At 43.9% G+C, this 22,505-nt stretch overlaps 1 protein-coding gene across 1 annotated transcript in view; it reads left to right on the forward strand.

Annotated features, from left to right (window-relative positions):
- The first annotated feature begins 18,895 nt into the window (after positions 1-18,895).
- Positions 18,896-22,505, forward strand: part of LOC118093640 (carboxypeptidase B) — a 28,156-nt gene continuing 24,546 nt past the window's right edge. The window contains exons 1-2 of the mRNA XM_035133159.3: positions 18,896-19,052; positions 19,146-19,221. Of these exons, the coding sequence (XP_034989050.1) occupies positions 18,970-19,052; positions 19,146-19,221 (159 nt within the window). The 5' untranslated portion in view covers positions 18,896-18,969. The remainder of the gene's footprint in view (positions 19,053-19,145; positions 19,222-22,505) is intronic.

Below are 22,505 nucleotides of genomic sequence, written 5' to 3' on the forward strand. Positions count from 1 at the left end.
AGGCTAATCTAGCTCCCACAGCAGGGATGGGAAATTTCTCTCATTCTGCACCATCTTAATAAGTTTGTGTGCCACCCAGTTGATCAAGGAATGTCCCATACCAAATCAGAAACCTGGCAGGTAAATTTGTGCTATTATGCTTATCCAACTCTCAGGACATTGTTGGATCAGAAACCGCAGTCCTGGTCCAATTATAAGAAATGAACAGGCACAACCATCATCCCAGTTAGCAGTGAGTTCAGTGGCAACAGAATCATACATGGATCCCTGGATCAGAAACTTATGGCAGAAATTCAGCATAGTACTAAGGCAATCCTTCCATCATCACAAGCTTTTCAACTTGCCAGGTGGAATGATCCCCCTCCCTCCTGTTCTGGGGGTTCTCCTGAACCCCCACCCTGAGCCATTTTTTGAAGAGGCAGGGGCCCACTAATTCTCATGGAGAACACATCAAACCTATCTCTTCAGTTCCTTTCCTGATACTGCCTAGCTATAGTTCTCCCTCTCACACCCAGAACTTGGTGGCATCATCTCCAGCCAGGGATAGAAGAGGAAGCCATTGTTGCATGCCAACCCAATCTCTGAGCGGTGCAAGCCATGGTTCAGTTTCCTCAGAATGAGGGACAGCGCAGATGGTGGTGTCTTTAGGATATATGGTTTATTTACACATATATACTGTACAACCTGAGCCTATGATGGAGGGGCTCACAGAAGAATGTATTGCTTCTCCCATGGCTTCATTCAAGCATGGGTCTCTCTGGCTTCCACCTGCTTCGAACTTCAAGCTCACACACACACCTCATCTCAGGCTTTTGTTCTTCTAACTACCAACCAGTTGAAGGAGGGGGAGCCCACCCATTTGTCCTCTGACATAGAGCCACTTCCTTACATGACAAAGCAGATACTTAGCAGACCTGTCTAGTTGAAGAAGAAGAAGAAGAAGAAGAAGAAGAAGAAGAAGAAGAAGAAGAAGAAGAAGAAGAAGAAGAAGAAGAAGAAGAAGAAGAAGAAGAAGACTGGCTTAACCATTTATTCTTCTGTAGAAATCACTTCTTATTGCCCCCTGCCTCAAAGCCATTTAGTCCAACCCCAAACATATTACAGAATATTTTACTTTTATCTGGAGTTTTGTGTTGAGGTAAACAATTAGCAGCAAACTTGCTGCTAGGTAAAATGGAAAGCGTAATGCTGGTGGTCAACAAAAGAGGTTTAAAGACTCTCTCAAGGCAAATCTTTTAATATGTAGCATAAACACCCAGTGGCGGAGCTTCATGCTCCGGCACCCGGGGGGGCAGAGAGCAAGCGGGGGCAGGGCTGGCATGCGTCCCGGGGATGTGGTGCACCACTCGCAGGGGCGTGACATGCGTCCTGGGGGCGTGGCGTGCCGCCTGCGGGGGCTTGGCACCTGCGCAGGCAGGGGGCAGCCGCAATGGCCCCCCACCGGGATCGCGCTGCCAGGGGCGGTGCACTCCCCCTGCACTCTTCTTCCTCCGCCAGTGTAAACACCGACAACTTGGAAACACTGGCCTGCGAGCGCTGCAATTGGAGAACAGCCTTTACCAAAGGTGTCATGGGCTTTGAAGATGCTCAAACTCAGGACAAAAGGGAGTATTGTGCTAAGAGGAAGGCACTCTTGGCAAACCCTCACTGTGATCAACTCCCGCCCAGAAACCTATGTCCCCACTGTGGAAGGATGCGTGTATCCAGAACTGGTCTCCACAGTCACTTACAGACTCACTGTTAAAATTCTGTTCATAGAAGACAATCTTACTTGGCTACGAGTGATCACCAAAGAAGAAGGAGAATGTTACATTTTAAATGTTATTTTATTCAGTCCATAAAGTACTATTGCAGTCTTTTCTTATTTACAGTCCCAGCCCAAACAAGTGTATTTGGAAGGAAGTCCCATTGAGTTCAAGAGGACTTCCTTTCAAAGCTCTTCACGTAGAGCTGAAACTCTCCTCTATGAGACAAGATAGAAGCTGTGAGTCAGTGAGAAGTGTTTCTTATGTGGATAAAGCAAAACCAGATGCTGTGGTACGAGAACACAGAATTCAAACAGTTGCACGTCCGCCCGTCTCTGGAGTCACATCTGTTTTACTTGAATTCATGTAAGAGTTCTTTTCTTTTTTTATTTGATAAGCCAACTCTGCTCTCATCAGCAACCCCAACAAACTGGGATTTGAACATGTGCAACTTACATCAGAGTCTGGCTAGCTATATTCCCCCCATAGTTTGTCAATCAGAATGCGTGCACTATCTCATCCCCTAAACACAAGGCTTCATTCAGACTTACAGCCCAATGCTGTGAATAAACCTGAGAACTACCTTACAATTCAATCAACAGTATGTCAGGATGAGCTGTTGTTAAGGTAAATATATTCAAGTCTGGTACAGTCCCTACAATACAACAGGGATTTACTTATTTCTGGGTCACATGAACAGTGTTGTTGATAGCTAAAGGTAAAGGGGCCCCTGACCATCAGGTCCAGTCGTGTCCGACTCTGGGGTTGCGGCGCTCATCTCGCTCTATAGGCCGAGGGAGCCGGCGTTTGTCCGCAGACAGCTTCCAGGTCAAATGCAGTTGAAACCCTATAATCACACCCCAAGGGTGCATTCCCCTACCATCGCCAACAGTGAGAGAAACCCACTTGTTAGTGTGAGGCTATGTTGCAGGACCACGGCCTCATATTTCAACACAGAACCCTATGTGTGCTCTCCAATGTATATGCATTTTCAGAGCTCCCTACACAAAATGCCTTCCCCATTCGCCACAAATGGAGAGGCACTTCCTGCACATCCTTTTGACTTCATGAACTTTTGAAATGGAGAAGTCCTTGCCAGCTGGGGACTTCCCAGTTATTGGACTCAGTGTAACTTTATCTAAAACACGGTTGTGGGAAGATAACAATAGAAAGCACCCTTCTGTAGAGATATTTCTCCTGCAGTGTTAGCTCTTTAGCCGAAGTCCCAGGAAAAGAAGATGTAGGTCAAATACCACTTCAGCTTATTTCAAATTACAGAGAAAAGCTGGATTCTTCTTACCAAAAGTCAGCCTAAAGAGGCATAAGGGGAATACATATTTAGCAAAATTAATCCCTATAGATTTAAATACAAAACCAGAACATTTTAACTACCAGTTAAATGACCTGTGCTTTGCTTTCCCCCTTTTAAGGTCAAGAATGTGGCATTTGAAAAACAAGCCATTCAAAATGTGATTAGAGAGAAGAGAGGAAGTCATTATTCCCTTGATAAATAGTAAAGGATGTAGCTTCATTTTGCCAACCAAATGTTACTTCGAGCTCCTGGCAGCTAGAGGAAGTATTTAATTACAAAGGCAAAGTTGAAGAAATGGGATGGATTTTAAAAAAAAAAAAACACTATCAGGATGAGCCAGTAAACAAACAAATCTTTGTCTCTCTTTGTGGATCACAGAAGCAAATGAAACTTTATTTTGCAAGATTCATGTTTGTCCACATTCTTTCCATCAGGGGTGGGAAAAACTTAGCTCTGCAGATGTTGCTGGATTATGACTCCCATTATTCATGACCATTAGCCATGCTGGCTGGGGCTGATGGGAGCTGGAGTCCCAAAACATGTTAGCTAGTTAGATCAGCTGATGTTTCATCCATGGGAGCTAATGACTAATAGGTGTGTGGCTTTGTTTTGTTTTGTTTTGTTTGTTTTCTGAAAGGGCTATCTACCTGCAAGGAATGTGTGTATGTCCCGTGGCAGGTCTAAAAGCCAAGGCTGCATTCAGTAGCAGTTGGCAGGATCATGCTCAGTGTTCAGCAGTGAAGCTAAAGATTACATCCTGCTATATGGTTAAGTATTGTACAGTTAGCAAACATGGCGAAGTGCTAGTGCATCTCTTTGTATACTTGTATCTTTACAAGGTTTATTTCTATGACCAGAAGAACGGTATTATAGTAGATTGGTTCATGACATACCAGCAATCTCTTAATGTAGCTAGTGTTTTTATGCTTCTCTTGCACCACGAGACAATAAAGGCTGTATACTTTTGGGGGTGGGGAGAGAGATAAAGAAATTGAGACCAATTTATAATTTAAAGATAATTAGGGTAATGGGCTGCTTCCAAGCTTCTTCTCAAATTAAGTGTCCCTGTTTTTACTGTTCCACTGCTCCCTCTGGCATGATGTCATTGTTGGGCGCCTACCTGCTTCCAAAAGCCTCTGCTTGTATATTTACAAATGGTGCAAATATTACAAATATGCCACATGCTTCTCCCACCGAATTAAGCCCAGTGTCAGGGTGCTGTTGACAGCTGCGGCCCATTCCCAGGAAGGCAATGAGATAGGGGAACAACAAGCTTTTCCAGTTCCAGTTCTGTTTATTAATACACTTTACAAAGGCAAATTCAAGATGCACCGTAATGCCTAACGTTGCCCTGAGTGAAGCTCCACCCCCCCCTTCTCCATTACTTCCCTATTCATCTGACTCCTCTTCCTGCCTCCAATGGTGGCTGGTATGTGACAGTTGCCTCTGAGCTCTCTGTTATGCTATTCTCAGCGAATGCCTGTGTAAGGGGGAGGGCTTATAGGGAACACACACACCCCATCAGGTCGAGCTCTTCGCAGAGCAGCAAGTCCAGTACCGGATCGGATTACAGGAATCAGGAAATAGAGAGGGAGGGGAGAGGCACTGACAGCATGCGAGAGCCTCAACACCGAGTAGAGAAGGAAGCAGCTGGGAAGGAAATGACGGGATTGGCCACTTGAGAGCAGTCAGAAGGACGCCCCCCCCCCCCCGGATGCCTGAATTGAGGTGCACGGCACCCCGTAGGGCGAGAGGGAGGCACTTTGGGGTTCCCAAGCTGTTATGTTGGGCACGAAACAGAAAGAAGCCATTGGAAGGTTCTGACTCGGACTAAGCAGACATGTTTTCCAGACTCTTTGCACTGTAAATAATATACACAATAAAAACACCTTAAAGACAAGGAGGTGTGGAGCGTCATTACTCAAGAGTAACCGCAAGAACCTCCGACAGCCTGGTTTGGGGGGAGGGTACGGGTTCTGGGATACTCTCTAGTGACAGTGTCTCATTGAACTGCTGCTCAGGCTCTGCCTGCTGAATGCTATCCACTTCCTTCTACTCCTCTCCCATTATTTCCCAACTTTTGCCCTAATACTTCCCTCTGAAGTATGCCCTGTGACAAACCACTCCTGGAGGTCTATGCTTTCTCCCCTCTAGGCCACGCCTGAGGTGGCAGTCTCCACCACTCTTCCTCATCTACCCAGTCCCTGACACCCAGCAGTGCTAACTCACCACTCAGGGATGTGTATTACAATACACAAATACATGCTATTCCCAAAGTTGGTTCACAGATGTGCACAGAGAATCGAGGGGTGGGGGATGGGAATCACTCCTTCTCTTCATGGGAGCCTCCATCACGTTGAAGAGCCTTCTGTGAACAGTGAGACACAACTGAATGCAACCCGTAACCAGGAAATGCCCTTAGAAGCTGTCCCTTGTCAATTGCAATGGTCAATGTCCATTCTTCCGTAACAGCTGCTAGTCATTTATCACACCAATAGGGTTCTGATACAGTATGCTTGAAACAGCTGAACCAACTGGGACCAATTTAGAAGAAAGAAGCATGTTTAGAGAAAAAGGAAATGACCTATGACATTTTCGCCGAAATACATTTTATTTGATGATTTCCCACAAGTCCGTTTTTAATGTGTGCGTTTTAATGAATTTGAGTCCTGTTCATTATCATACAGTGAATTTGTTGTTCTTGTTTGAGACTGACCAGGCTTCCTCTCAACTTTCTAAACCAGCTGTGGGGAACCTGTGGCCCTTTGGGTACTCCCTGGTGTGGCCAAGGAGACCTCAGCTTATTATTGGCACTTTCAAAGCACACTGCCTTTCCCCCACTAATGTTTGATTTCGGACTGTACAAGCAAAGGAAAATGGATCACCTGAACATCATTGTGCCATGAGAGGATTGACAGGTAAGCATCCCAGTCCACATGTCAAAGTTGGCCATCAGGAAGTAGGGGAGATAAGGATCTGTCCTGCCAACCAGATCTAATTCCCCACTCCTGTTCTAAACACTGTGCACCCCTTTTGTTCAAAGCCTCAACGTAATAAAACGTTTATTATTTTTAATTCAATCCATTAACTATAACCACAACCTTTTCCTGTATTCCTGTAGCAAGCCATGATGGACGAAACAGATACAGTATGTCGTTCGGTTGTCTTGGAGAACAAGCAAATGAAAAATGTGTGCATCTAAGGAAGTGAGGCAGGAAAATGTTAAGTCCTGGACCATAGTAAAGAACCGATATTAATTGTTCAGGAGAATCAGCAAGATTCTTTGGTGTTAGTTTAGGAAAGTGGAGCAAATAGGTTTTAATTCTTTAGGACAGGATTTCCCAACAGAGTATTGGAAAGTAGCCCAAAGCAAACATGAAAATTTTTACAACTTCCAGAAGCTTGGACTTTGGTAAAAGTTAAGAAAATATTATTGAGCCATTACCCAACATGCATCTGTATTTGCTACTGTTGTTCTCACAGGGTAGAGAAGCACTTAAGAAGCAGCTCTCAGTTCTGCAGGAGAAAAGGAAAAGTCACAGCTACGTAGTGCAATAATTTAGCAACTAAACCAGGGACCCCCAAACTAAGGCCCGGGGGCCAGATGCGGCCCAGTTGCCTTCTAAATCCGGCCCACGGGCGGTCCATGAATCAGCATGTTTTTACATGAGTAGAATGTGTTCTTTTATTTAAAATACATCTCTGGGTTATTTGTGGGGCCTGCCTAGTGTTTTTATATGAATAGAATGTGTCATTTTATTTAAAATGCATCTCTGGGTTATTTGTGGGGCATAGGAATTCAATCAATCAATAACCTTTATTAGGCATGACAAGTTCAGAAGCTTCAGAACAAAGTTATGAATAAAACATTCGCATTATAAACTTCATGAAATAAAATACATATTAATTGAATTAATATTTTAGAACAATATATCAATTTTCAATTAGCATCCCCTGGTCCTCTCCACAGTGGCCCAATCTCTCTGCGTAAACCGAGCACAGAAACTCAGCCACCACTAAAGTAAGTCCATCATTATTATCTGACAATAACCCCTGAATAGTTGGCATTGCTGCGATCGATGCATCCACCTGCAAAGCATCCAGCAATCGTCTTCTCGCATTAATACTGTAATTACAGGAAAAGAAAATGTGGTCCAATGTATCTGGTTCATTCTTCCCGCATTTACATAAACGTTCGGCTTTTGGGAGAGCTAGATATCTTCCTTCTGTCTCCATAGGAATTCATTCATATATTTTTTCAAAATATAGTCCGGCCCCCCACAAGGGCTGAGGGACAGGGGACTGGCCCCCTGCTGAAAAAGTTTGCTGACCCCTGAACTAAACAGTAGAAAATATTGAGAGCTTGAGAAATCTGACTTGAGAGAATATTCTGCTTCAAGGTGAAGTTACTGAGATAAGCATTCTCTTAAGATTGTACTGTAACTGTTTCCCCAAGTAAGAATGCAATAGGTATATACAACCAAATGCCAGAAAGGTGCTCTCCAGCTCTGGAAATTTCTCATGATATTCACCAAAGAAATGAGGTCCATCCTGGGGTAGGTACTCTATGCAGCTCTGTTTCTTTTGTTTGAGGTGCACGTCTGGGAAGGAAGCCAAGGACATCATAGTAGTTAAGGCTACTATGGGCTGCATCAATAGGAGTATAGCATCTAGATCTAGGGAAGTAATAGTACCACTGTATTCTGCTCTGGTCAGACCTCACCTGGAGTACTGTGTCCAGTTCTGGGCACCACAGTTCAAGAAGGATACTGACAAGCTGGAACGTGTCCAGAGGAGGGCAACCCAAATGGTCAAAGGCCTGGAAACAATGCCTTATGAGGAACGGCTTAGGGAGCTGGGTATGTTTAGCCTGGAGAAGAGAAGGTTAAGGGGTGATATGATAGCCATGTTCAAATATATGAAAGGATGTCATATAGAGGAGGGAGAAAGGTTGTTTTCTGCTGCTCCAGAGAAGCGGACACGGAGCAATGGATTCAAACTACAAGAAAGAAGATTCCACCTAAACATTAGGAAGAACTTCCTGACAGTAAGAGCTGTTCGGCAGTGGAATTTGCTACCAAGGAGTGTGGAGGAGTCTCCTTCTTTGGAGGTCTTTAAGCAGAGGCTTGACAGGCATATGTCAAGAATGCTTTGATGGTGTTTCCTGCTTGGCAGGGGGTTGGACTGGATGGCCCTTGTGGTCTCTTCCAACTCTATGATTCTATGATTCTAAGGCAACAGTTTGCAGTTGAACATGCTGTAATTAGATTAATGTATTTATGGATAACATATTTGATAACTTTATTTCACTTAGTTAATTTATGAATTTGCCTTTGGGATAGTTTCGAAGGACATTTTGGTTTGGTCCTATAATTTATCTAAGTTAGTCAGACTTTTCACATTTTAGGTATAACTCATGCATTAAAAAGCTTATAAAGGTAAATGTATAGTTCTCTAATGATATCTCAGATTACTAAAGTATTTGTACTAATTGGAAAGTAGTTATCATGATAAAACTGTGTTCCCGTTTTTATTCTTGATGTATCTATTGTTCAGAAATGATGGAGCATTAACACCCTTTTGTATTTACTTCTGTTCCATCCTATGGTTATACAGTCAAACCTCGGTTGTCAAACGTAATCCGTTCCAGAAGGCCGTTTGACTTCCGAAACGTTCAGCAACCAAGGCGCGGCTTCCGATTGGTTGCAAAAGCTTCTTGCACTCAAGCGGAAGCCGCATTGGACGTTTGACTTTCTGGGCTTTCAGCATTCAGGAGCCGAAACGTTCAAAAATGGAGCCCTTCGAGAACCAAGGTTTGACTGTACAAAATAAATAACATGTAATAGCATATCAAATACAGAGTCCTATTCTGCTCAGTGCAGTTACTTGATTATTTATGGAATAAATTCTGGGGAATTGTTTGTGCCCAATGTTCCTGGTAGAACTTCATCTGTACAAGCCTTGATCATTTCTTGATCAGCTCCCATCCTTTTCAATGGAATTTCAAGCCATGGACAAGAAAACTTTCTTGTGGATTGTGCCCATTCTTTCACTTCACCAGGTGACTCTTTAAAGCTGGTAGAAAACTCCCTCACCAAAAGCCCCTGACACTGCTGATTCAATGCTTGATCTAGCTAGAGAATTTCTTCCAACAAAAGGTCATCCACCACATGTTAAAACTATCCAGAGTTGAAGGTATCCCTCTCGCTTGAAACGTTATCATGCCGACTGATCACAAACAACAGATAGAGAAGAAGGGAACTTTCATGATTTACATCACCCATGAAGGCCAGTGCATGAAAAGAACAACAGAACTGTAATTTACTGTGGACCAGATGGAGAAATTTCATCCTTAGATAGAAAGAGCAATCTTCCATTTCTCTGCTCTGAGCAAAAGTCTCATTACTGCTGTGTGGGGAACCTTTATAAGCCTGATCCCTAGAATTAGGAGAATTTTGTTGACAGGAGCATGTTAGGAATATGAGACAAACTCCCAACCTTTGCCAAACTAAAACTGTTAGGTGGATTTGTGGCTGGTTGACTGACTGAACCCAATGAGTGCTCAATATGGTTCCTCATCATGCTGGGGGGAAAGTGACAAGTGGGGTGTCACAAGGTTCAGTCTAAGTTGTTCAACGTCCTTGGATGAAGGAATTTAGGGGACGGTCATGAAATTTGAGGTCATGAAAGATGATACCAAACTGGGAGGGGCAGTGGCACAGCAAGGGGGCGATGGGGGCGGGTCACCCTGGATGCCACCCTGGAGGGAGGTGACACTCGGCACCCCCCACTGGGGAACATTTTTTAAATTTTCTGTTGCATGAGATTTTTCAACTGTTCTTATATGTTCTTTCAATGCTGATTTCATATCTGAAGTTTTTTTTGCAATTCATGTTTTCCACTTTTCACCAGAGCCGGGCGGGGGGGGGTTGACAAAAAAAATTCCGCACCGGGTACCACCTGGGCTTGCTACGCCTCTGGGGAGGGGTAACTAGGACAGAATTGGGATTCAATATGACCTTAACAGATTAGAGAACTGTGACCCAACAAACAAAATGAATTTAAATAGAGACAAATGTAAGGTTCCGCACTTCGGTAGGAATAATCAGCTGCACAAATACATTTTTGTTGTTTAGCCTGGATAAGTGGAGACTGAGAGTAGATATGTATCTAAAGGGCTGTCACATGGAAGCAGCAGCAGAGCATGCTGTAACATTGCCTGGGGCATTCTCCCAAGCCTTTGGCTAATTAAACAATCAATGACCTTTTAAACCATGGAGCAGTTATTGGTTTTGTTTGTTATTTTTGTATGTATTTTTATTCTGTAAACTGCCCTGTGATCTTCAGATGAAGGGCAGTATTAATAATAATAATAATAATAATAATAATAATAATTCCAGCTTGCTTCTAACTGATATGCCTTGCCTTCAGTTGGTAGGAAGGTTTGGTCTTGCAGAAAAAGCAGGATACCATAGCGTAGTCCTCAGCTGCCCAGTAATCAATGAATTTTTGTACTCAGACAGTTCCTAGCTTCCTCCCCAACCCCAACCCCGGTCCTGCCTCTGCACCTTTAACAGGAGCCAGACAGAAGGAAATGTGAGCAGGTAACAGTTTTGCTGACATGGAAAGCTTCACTTGCTCCCTGTCTGTGTGTCAGGCTACCAATGAAGGCGCAGGAGCAGAGCATGGAGAATGTGGCAACCTGAACTCCCGATGCCTGTGCATTGATTAATTAGTAACTTGCTCTTCCTCCAAGGAGTTCAGAATGTTGCTTTAGCTTCTCAACAACCCAATGGAGAGATAGTGATGATTTCCCAAAGCCTAACGGTGAGCAGCACAGGTTTTGACCTGGGTTTCCCACACCTACTAAGACTACTGTCTAGCTGCCTGCACATCAACTGGGTTAATTCAAAGACCACTTTGCCATGATAAGAGGAAATGGCTGACCAAATTCTCGTGCACAACCACCCCAAAATTCCCATTGCCACGGATGCTGGCCATCCACCCATCTCTAGTAATATTTGAAGTGTGGGTAGACCATCAGTGGGCTAGATCGTGGCACATTCAGGAGGCTGGATTTGTGCCAACCTCTACTACTCCCACTTCACTGGCTCTCCTGATTTAGTCTCCTCACCAAGAGTCTAGGTTTCCAGATGACCTGTTTATTGACCTCCCATTCTGATTTGTTTGAACAAAGTTTGTGGTGAGGTGAGGCAGCACTGGCTATTTATTGAACGTCCATTTTTAATTGTGTGCAGAGATGTTAGATGACATTGCATCTAGCAAATGTTAGGCCACACTCCCCAGTGCATTTTCCCATCACTTTTCCTATCGCAAGAAGTCTGATTTAATTGCACAACCTGGATTTGCCAATATGAGGTTGAATTGCACCCAAAAACAACAGCACTCTGGAAGCACCCCAAATATCAGTCTTGCACCGTTGGAGAAGAGCTATTCTAAAGATAAACAGACCTCTGGGTGGCTTTAAATTAAACAGACGTGCAAAGGCAACAGTTGGGATTTGGGTAGGATTAGCAGGGTTGTAAATATATAAGGCATATATGTAATTTATTTCTCGTGGAAAGACTAGAGGTAGTGAGTAGCAACATGGAAATGCATTGCACCAAATGTTTTAACAGCATTTTGCACAGCATTTCTCAGTCATGAAAAGTCTCCTTGTTTTTATTCAGAGGTAATTTCAGACTTATTGTATATCCAGAAAAAGAGAGGAAGAAGAAATGCCTAATATGCCCATCCCACCTCTGTCCTCGTGGTTTCTTAGAATATGTTTCCTTATTGTTATACACTATCTAGTTTCTTTCCCAGAAGCTGTTGGACTGCTCTGCAGTCACAGCCAACATTAATTAAATTTTGCAAGTACAGAATATTACATGTCCACCTTTGACTATTCCCAGGCTCCCCAATGAAAAAAAACAAACAAACCAGCAGAAAGTACTATCTCTAATCAAGCCCCACACAACTCAGCTCTTAATTTGTTAACTCTTCCATTTCAATAATAGGCTTGATGCCAACATTAGGGGCAACCTCTCAATGCTATATCCACCCACAGAAGTAGTAAATGATAGTATAAAAGAAGAAGAACACAGCACTATATCATCACAAAGCTGTCACTCAGTGGTGGCTTGTGAGAGGAGGTGGGGGCAGTGGCATCCTCCCAGTAGTGGCGGCACTGTGCTCATTGGGATGCACAGTGGGAAGATCAAGCGGCAAGCAAGCTCTGGGCTAGTCTCCAGCGCTTGATGCAGGGGCTTTTAGATGCAGAAAACTGCACCTGGTGACCTTTCGTTTGCCAATCATTTTACCTTAGTACAGGGGTGCCTTGCAAGACGAATTTAATCCGTCCGGCAAGTCGCTTCGTATAGCGAAAAATTCGTTTTGTGAAGCGGCTCCCATAGGAACGCATTGAAGTGCGGTTCCCCATAGGGTGCTTCACAAGACGAATAAAAATAATTTGTCTTGCGAGGCACCCTATGGGACAAAAAATAATAATCTTGCAAAGCGCGCCATAGGAAACTTCGTCTTGCGAGTCTCCATTGAAATCGCAAAACGCATTCGTCTTGCGAAAAATTCGTCTTGTGAGGCATTCGTCTAGCGAATGGGAAAGTTCACTTCAGGTTAAGTACACTTCAGGTTAAGTACAGACTTCCAGAACCAATTGTGTACTTAAACCGAGGTACCACTGTATTAGAGATAAGCAACTAGAAGCAAATGGGTCTGATCTGAATTCCCCCTCCCACAAACCCCTCCCTGCTAGAAATTACTTGCCGACTAGGTATAATTTTCAAATCGCGGAAGAGGGGCCCTTTGACATGTATATCAGCATTGCACGAAAAGTGGAGAAAGTTTTAATGGGGACAGATAACACTTGAACCAACCAATAACACTGCCTGACAAATTCCAGATGGTGAAAAGTAACAACAAACTTCTCCTCCAGAACAGCTGCCTCCATCTGTCTGCTTCACATTCTGTATCTATCCTGGGATGATGGATGTTGGCTGTTCTAAAGTTAAAACATTTCCTGAGTGGCCATCTATGATGATCCCGAGTTTCCTGGACAAAGACATTCCTATTTGACTATGCCCAGACTTCTTTCTGAGAGATCCTGACAACGGCAAAGCTTGGTCACTTGTTATGCATATTAGTTACAGGTAGGTAGCCGTCTTGGTCTGACGTAGCCGAAACAAAAAAATAAAAAAATTCCTTCCAGTAGCACTTTAGAGACCAGCTAAGTTTGTCATTGGTATGAGCTTTCGTTGGTCTCTAAGGTGCTACTGGAAGGATTTTTATTTATTTATTTTTTTGTTATGCATATTGTCTGTTGGGTGCCTACTGGTATCCTGAAGGCACTTAGGGAATTTTGCAATTCTTCAGCAGGCTGACCTTGGAGAGATGAAAATTAAATGTTCTCCCTGCAATTATTATTCTAAATTAGCATGGGGGTGGTACTCTAATATTTGAACGAGTTTTCTGGACTGGCTTCTCACCATTCTGAGTTATGTCATCTGCTTGCTAAGCTGGGCATGTAAAATTCTCATCTAAGAAAGCCTGCAGCCAAGCAAGTAAGCAGTCACTTTCAGAAAATGGAGTGGCAAAAAAAGTCACAATTAAAAAAAACTTTAAAATAAACAACTTACATCAAATAAAGCAATATCCAATAATCCATCAGAATATAATAGTACACAATAAAAATAAATATCAGCAAACAGAAATTCACTCTTATTAGTAAAGGTAAAGGTACCCCTGACCCTTAGGTCCAGTCACGGACGACTCTGGGGTTGCAGCGCTCATCTCTCTCTATAGGCTGAGGGAGCCTGCATTTGTCCGCAGACAGCTTCCGGGTCATGTGGCCAGCATGACTAAGCCTCTTCTGGCGAACCAGAGCAGCGCACGGAAATGCCGTTTACCTTCCCGCCGGAGCGGTACCTATTTATCTACTTGCACTTTGACGTGCTGGAATACTGTGTGCAGTTCGGGGCACCACAGTTCAAGAAGGATACTGACAAGCTGGAACATGTCCAGAGGAGGGCAAACAAAATGGTCAAAGGCCTGGAAACAATGCCTTATGAGGAACGGCTTAGGGAGCTGGTTATGTTTAGCCTGGAGAAGAGAAGGTTAAGGGGTGATATGATAGCCATGTTCAAATATATAAAAGGATGCCATATAGAGGAGGGTGAAAGGTTGTTTTCTGCTACTCCAGAGAAGCGGACACGGAGCAATGGATTCAAACTACAAGAAAGAAGCTTCCACCTAAACATTAGGAAGAACCTCCTGACAGTAAGAACTGTTCGGCAGTGGAATTTGCTGCCAAGAAGTGTGGTGGAGTCTCCTTCTTTGGAGGTCTTTAAGCGGAGGCTTGATAGCCATATGTCAAGAATGCTTTGATGGTGTTTCCTGCTTGGCAGGGGGTTGGACTGGATGGCCCTTGTGGTCTCTTCCAACTCTACGATTCTATGCTTTCGAACTGGTAGGTGGGCAGGAGCTGGGACCAAACAATGGGAGCTCACCCCATCACGGGAATTCGCACCGCTGACCTTCTGATCGGCAAGCCCTAGGCTCAGTGGTAACAGCAAGTCATACTGCATAAAATTTCACAATACATACATAGTCATGTAAAAGGATCATGAGAGAACCAAAGACACACAAGATATAAAATTATTTAAAATATATATCTGTGAACTCTTTCTTCCCAGCTGCTTGTGTTGTTCCTAAAGTCATGGTCTTGGAAAGGCTCCTAGGGCTCGAGGGAGAGGCAAGGCAAGTGGGAAAAGCCTGGCAGCCAGCACAAAGTCTCTCTCCCCTCCACCTGCTCTGGCTCCCCCTACTGCTGGCCCACTAATGCCAATGAGCACTAGCCTCCACTGAAAGCGTTTGAATGTCTGCCCCATCATTGTTCAGTGGTATTTTCTGGGCCTGCCATGATGACTATGGGTAAAGAGGAATCAGAGTTGGATTCCAAAGCACAAGCCTGAGATATAGCTGCCACATCCAAGACCAACAGCAGGGACTCAAATCACCTACTAAAACCTGGGTAGGTAAGGATATAAATTAATGAAACGGGGCTCTTTCATGGCCCTGCAGCTGGAATAAGTACACTTTAAATTTATCTATAAGCCACCTTGAGCCCGTCAGGGAAAAAGCTGGGGAATCATTGTCATTCTCCTTTAACAAGGATCCATTGGAAGGGGAGCCAAGATTATGGATATAGATTTAGACTTGCTGCTGACTAGTCAACCAAGAGACCTAATAGCTGGTATTGAGACAATTTACACAAGGCTCGACTTTTCAGTTAAAGTAAGACAACTGCCTTTCACAACTTGCAATACTGATATGATAAAACCACAGCTAGCACTGGTTTGCGTCAAAAGAATGAAGATCAAAGAACTGGAGGGCAAAGGCAGAATCTAGTTTGTGTTATGGCACCTCTCAGGGACTCCCACCCCATGCCCTGCAGGCATCTCTCCGCTTCTGCAAACTTCAGTGGAGCTTAGCGTGTTTAAGCCATTAGCAAAGGCATTGGGCACAAAGACAAAGGCGCAGCATATGCAATTATTTGTTGCTCACTTGTCCTCCACTGCAAACAGCCCCTGCTGTGTGCCTTACCTCATGCCTGCCTCTCTCCCATCCAAATCTGCAGCTGTGCAGGGGAGTAGAGGCAAGAGCCACTATACAGCTGACTCGAGGAATGAGGAAAAACCAGCCAGGCTGTTTCCCAACACATACACCCCAATTATCTGCTGCCTGAGTGATGAGCTGACCCAAGATATTTTGCTCCCTGAGGTGAAAGGACAAGCTAGCTATTTATTTATTTATTTATTTATTTATTTATTTATTTATTTATTTATTTAAAGATGTAAGCTGAAAATTCATTTTTAAAAGGCATCAAAGCCATTGACAACAATTATAATGCAATAAGAAGCACACACAAAATAAATAAGGAAAATGCTTTTTCTTAATTGCCTGAATAAGCCTGGCATCAAAGAAAAGTTTCCAGCAAATGCATGAAATTTAGTACAGAAGGTTCCTGCTGAATTTCTATTGGATGAGCAGTGGGCCAATGATACTGAAGGCTCAGTTTCATGTTGATGTCAAATGAGCCTCATCAACTTGAGGAACATGGCAAAAACGCAGGCCCATAAAGAAGCTGACAGGACTGGTAGTTACTTCAACTCTTACTTCTACACTGGTAACAACAGGGTAATGTCCTCCACTACTCCTGAGGCAGCTGGCCACATGGGACAACACCTCTGTTCTTCTGCAAAGGGGAATAGCCAAGGGGCCCAGGAGGAGCTATGGGAGAGCTACTGACTGCCCCCCAGTATCTGCCACCTGAGGTGGTTGCCTCACTCTGCCTGACGACATGGCTGGCCTTGAGCAGCCTTGTCAAGTTAAAGAAAACACAATAGACAAAGCAAGACTGCCACTCTTAAACTCCCCAATCTATAGATTTGTATGTACAGATCTACATCCCGGTGTATAGCTCAAAGGATACAGTGTGCAGTTTGTTTGTTTGTTGGTTTGTTAGCATTGATATCTCAGCACAAGGTCACTCCCCCCCCCCCAGTAAGCAGGCCTTGGAGTTCAATTTAAAGAAGGAGATCTCCTCCTTGAAGTCTCCTCATCCCCAGTTTAGAGCTACTTTGTGAGATAATGAGACAAATTGCCCCCATTCCTTGGATACAGAATGGACCACTTCAATGGAATTGTATGTCACCAAGCGTTTCCCACCTAATATTTGATGGAAAGGTGGCTTTTATATTTAAAAAGTCAATATTCCATGTACCGTGGCAGCTCGGAAGTTACAAGTGGCTGATGACTGCGTTTCAGAAATGGTCTCCAGCGGCTTGAAAAAACCACCAAGAACCCCTTGCTGCAGGGAAATCTGTCCGACTTCTATTTCTGAATATCTTCCTGCCGCTCAACGGGAAATGATGGCATCTACAATTTGTTTGATTAGTCCTTTTGATCATTTATTTATGGCAAGTCCTGAGCTTGATCACTCTGCATTATTGCCTTTGCCATGTTTGTGAGGCTGCTACAATTGTACTGAAATTTTGTGGATTTCACCATCTTCAGTTTGAAAGTTCTTAAGACTTAAGGCTGCTATTTTGGCAGCTGGTGATAGCTCCTGCAGGCACCAGACTTAGCAGACCTGACTCCAAGCAACAGACATCCAGGAAAATGTCTGCTGTGCTACAGAATTAGGTCAAATTAATTGTAAACTGAGATCAGGTGTATTTGAGCAAGATGACTACCAAATGATAAGGATTTTGTGTTTAATGTTACCATCTAAGAAGCTACTTGCTGCATTTTTTTTAATCGGAGCTTCAGGTGGCTGGACATTACTGGCCTATCATATTTCTTCATGAGTGCAGAAGTGAGTTTGTTGAACAGATTTCATAAGCCCTCAAAATCAATTCTAGGGGGCTGGGCACCCTATGGAGCATATTTTAGGGGCATGGAGAGAGGAGGCAACATGGAAGTCCCGTTGTGCATGTGCAATACCACTCACACACTGTAGGATGCAGTCCTTAAAGTTGTTTAATTTGTATCAACCATTATTTTTATTTATTTCTGTTTTAAACACCTACTCAAGGTCCAAGCTAACCAGGAAGAAGAAGCACGTTCCACATCTCTTTGACACTCTATCCATAAAGATGACGAAGGCCAGATTGCATGTTTTTGCATACAACTCACTGAAACTGTCTTTAGTAACTTTTCGATTCATAAAAATGTCCCACCTAGCAGCAACAATGGCTTGAGGCATAATGTGAAACAATGCTGTCTGAATTGGCAAGCTGTGATCGACTTTAAATTTCAAACCATAGTTTTCAAGCACACATCAAATCCTGTTTTCTAAAAGCACAAATCATAGTTTGCCAGTTCGTATGACACGGTAAACTATGGTTAGCATAAGCTGGAAAAGGAGAACAGACTGCATATGTGAGAGAAGTGATAGGAAGCCTGTAGGTTTGCAGGAGTACTACTGTCAGGAGCGTGCCAGAGGTAAACCACACCATGCAAGTTGAAGTTAACTCTTTATTAGCAAAAACATGTTCTGCTCATGAATTTCAGGCCTAATGGAACACAGCAACTCATCTCCAGTAGGTCTTGCCCCTATGAAGCAGTTGCTGAGACTGAAGGTCCCTGCCTCCCCACAGCTGCCTAAGCCCCAACCTTTTCAGCCTCCCCCCCCAAAAGCCATTAGAGACTGCTTCTGTACACCACCAATCTCTCTCCCACCCTTTTCATGCTTCTTCTAGTTCTAGGAGACAAGCGGGGAGGGGAGCTTATTGCAGCATGAGGGGAGGTCACTCATGACTCTCCCACAACCAACTCTGCCTCTTAGCCTCTCTCCTACTCCCCAGCTTCAGCTTCTCCCTCTGATTCTGGACTTCTCTCTGCCACAGACTCTCCCAGCTCTGTAAGCTTCTGAAACCTCCTCTTTTCAGTCTTCTCCCACTTCTTCCTGTGACCACTCACTGGTGTCCCATCACCTCTCCTCTTGGTGGTCCCCCAGAGGGTTCCTCCCACCATTCCTCTGCGTCCAACCAGTCCATGACAACTACCTATGGTCAAGTCACAATTTGGTATTAAATCCTACTTGAGTCACTAAAAGTGGGAAGGATGTGAAATAATCCACCAAAAATGGAAATGAAACTGTTTACCAACTCAAATATTTTAATACATTAGCAACCCATGAGATTGTATTTTCTATTTCCACAGGTGAGCCATACTACACATAGAAGATAAGTAGTCTGTAAACAAGACGAGGCCAAGAGAGTGATCAATCAGGGAACATGTAGGCTGGGTTTACAGTTTAGCCTGTCAAAGATAAGGAACAGTTGATTATAAAAGCAAGTGAGAGAATAATCAACTCCCCCATTATCTCAAATGGCAGCAAATATGTGGGTCTTGTTGCTTCTTGTAGCTGTCGCCTCTGCTTTTCCGGAAGCGTCAGTTCACAAATTTCATGGGTAAGGATATTTAATATTCTTGACTTTCACATTCTTGAAATTACAAATGACCTTTTCTGGTACAAATGATTTACTTCTGCCCTTTTTCCTTAGGGATAAGGTTTTTCGTGTAACACCTCACAATGAAGAACAGGTCGAAGTCCTCCATTACTTGGCTGACAATATGCAGGTAAATTCAGGTGTGGGAGGATGAAATTAATTATACTTCTCAATTTTGAGAGTCCATTTTATTAAAAGGTTTGGGGGGGGAGAATTGTGGAGCACAGAGACTGAGAGCACAAGTTGTAAGGAAGCTGATTTTCTTTTCCTGAAAGTTTGAGCAATGAAGCAAAACATTGCAACCCCATACTCACTTAATTAGGAAGACTTATGACTTATTAAACACAATGGGACTTGCAGCTGAATAAATACACATAGGACTGAGCTGTTGGAGTCATCCCGGGGTGTCCCTGGCATAATCTTAAGAAGACAATGTAGCTTAAATACAAGATTCTGATATTACATAATGTTAGACTAGGTTTTGTAAGGCCCCTTCTAACATTATCACTCCCTCTAGTAGCAAGCTCAGATGTTGAGTGCCAACAGGAATACAGCAAAAACAAGGCCGCTGAGAACAAGAGGGGGGGGTATCAGTATGCTCCAAGGAACCCCAAGGTTTGCAGATGTACAACAAATAAGCTTGGTTATAAAAATCAACCTGTATGTATTCTGATTAGACTTTCCAATGCAAAAAAACCCCCTATAGAAACAATGGTACTAAGAGGCTCTGCTATAAGAGGCCGCTTTCTAAAAGTTTAGACTCCTAGTCAACTTAATACCCTTTTTTATTTCCTGCTTGTTGTCGTCTCTTCCATGAATGTTCTCTAATCCTCTCGTCCGTTCCAAGTTTGTGTTTTGTGACCTTGATGTAGATATATTGTGGCATGAGAAAAAACAACCAAAGATAGCAGATCTGTTTTCAATATTTGTGTAGAGCTTTGATGTTGAGAAATAGCTGCAGAAGAGAGGAGGGAAACACTGTAATCTGCACCGTGAAATGTGGCATTTACAATGATATACAGATGTCGAGGGACTTTTCATTGACCATAGGCCATTGTCAGGCTCTCTCTCTCTCTCTCTCTCTCTCTCTCTCTCTCTCTCTCTCTCTCTCTCTCGCCTAGTTCTGCTCTTCATTATGTCTTAAATGCTATGGGAGTTTTGATATGCACTTATTTGAAACCAGGGGTTCAGCCAGGTGTTACGTTGAATTCTAAGCATGTTTTACAAAGAAGCTATCAGTTTTTGCTAAGCACAATGGCTTGGCTTTGCATTTTGAACCAGCGATCTGGAAAGGATCAGAACACCCTTTATTCCTACTTCTACTGCAAGGCAAGACCACCAGCTGCTCCACCCTGCTCCACATGCAGACACAGCAGCTCAGTGGAGATCATGCATTTTGCATACCCAAGGTCCCAGCCGATGCAGTTCTCCAGTTAAAGGATCAGGTAGCAGGTGTGAGAAAGTGACCTTTGCTTGTGAGCTTGGAATGCTGTCTACTTCAATGGAGCCACAGACTGATTTAGCCTAAGAGAATTTCATATGTGCACAATCCAAAATTCAAATTTAAAAAGATTCTTCCCAAGCACATCTTTGGAAACAGTTGTAAGAACGAGACAGGTCACAGCCATTTCAGGAAGATATCCGATCATACTATTTTCATCCTTAGTGATAGATGCTAAAGAATGGAAGCAGCTCAGCTGTAAGTCTCACTATTCCCCTGTATGTCCAGCAACATTAGCAGCATGCATGGTGGAATGACAAGAACATAAGAAGACCCTGCTGGATCAGGCCAATGGCCCATCTAGTCCAGCCTCCTGAGCAGCAAGATACACATGCACAAGTAGATATATACCTCTGCATATGTCCAGAATGGCAAACAGAGTGGAGGGCAAAGGACTTTATGACTGAGAGAAGGGACAAAAAATGCAACCTCAATAAATCCCACAATGCTCTGGCCACTAGGGTGGGCAGCAAGCAATGGAATAGCAATGAACATTTTCAAAAGAAAAGGAAATGTGTGGAAATGAACATTTTACACTGCAAGAGAAAACTTGTGTATTTATGACCTGCTTGCAATTTATAGAACCAACCACAGTGTACAATAATGAAATGAAAGAGTTGGAAGGGTCCGAGTCTGTACAGCTTGGAAGGTGGGAGGATCTCAAGTTTGAAGGTTCCCACACATCAGAAACTCCCTGTAGATAGAATGCTTTACTACAATATTATTCTCTCCCCCCTCCCATTTCTTAAATTGCACAAGTGTATCCATTTATATGGACATACTGATTCCATCACAATGTTTTTAGCTGAATCTAAACCTGGCAATCTGCCCCAATTCCCTCAGTCACCATCTTTCAGGCTTCATAGCAAAAAAAAAAAAAAAGCAATAAACTGAGTAAAATTCCTGTTGCCTCCCTTTAAAGTTTTGACTGAACAGGAATGGAAGAAGATGGCAACAGTCTAGGAATTACAGTATGTTCTCCAGTATGTAACATGTTCTCAAACATGTCTGAATGCACATAACAATAGCCTCAGGGCCGTCTTAAGCACCTCTGGCGCCCTGGCGCCGTGGTACGACAGATCCCTCCGGCGCCCGCCCCCCCGCCCTGTTTCCCGGCGCGACGGGCGGGTGGGCAGGTGCAGCGCAGCTGCCAAGGGCGCTGCTGCGCGACGGGCGGGCTGGCTCAGCGTGCAGCGCTACTGCCAAGGGCGCTGCTGCGTGGAAGAGCGGCGGGCGGGCGCAGCTGCGATGCACCCCCCCCTAGCGGCCCGGCGACATGCCGCCCTGTGCCCCCAGCCTGGCCATAGGGCCGGCCCTGAATAGCCTACACACAGATGCATTGGGTAGCTGTGTGTTTTGGCCTGTAGCTAAAGTATGATTATATAACTGTCTCCTCAGTGGTAATGTTGCGATCTTAACCCCGCTTACCTGGGAGTAAGTCCCATTGAATTCAGCATAACTTACTTATCAGTAGACATGGTTAGGATTCTGCTGCAAATCCCACTGAGTACAGTGGGGCTTACTCCCAGGGAAATGAGTGTACTGCAATCTCATCATCATAACCAACACAAAGGAGCCACAGGCTGCAATCCTAGGTTTAAAAAAAAAAGGGTAAAGGACCACAGGATGGTTAAGTCCTGTCAAAGGTGACTATGGGGTTGCAGCACTCATCTCGATTTTCAGGCTGAGGGAGCCAGCATTTGTCCACAGGCAACTTTGCAGGTCACGTGGCCAGCATGACTAAACCGCTTCTGGCACAACGGAACACCATGATGGAAACCAGAGCTCACGGAAACAACATTTACCATCCCGCCACAGTGGTACCTATTAATCTACTTGCACTGACGTGCTTTCAAACTGCTAGGTTGGCAGAAGCTGGGACAATCCTACACCACACTTATTTGGGTATAAGT

This window comes from Zootoca vivipara, chromosome 5 (assembly GCF_965207765.1).
Source record: "Zootoca vivipara chromosome 5, rZooViv2.hap1.1, whole genome shotgun sequence".
Classification (NCBI taxonomy): domain Eukaryota; kingdom Metazoa; phylum Chordata; class Lepidosauria; order Squamata; family Lacertidae; genus Zootoca; species Zootoca vivipara.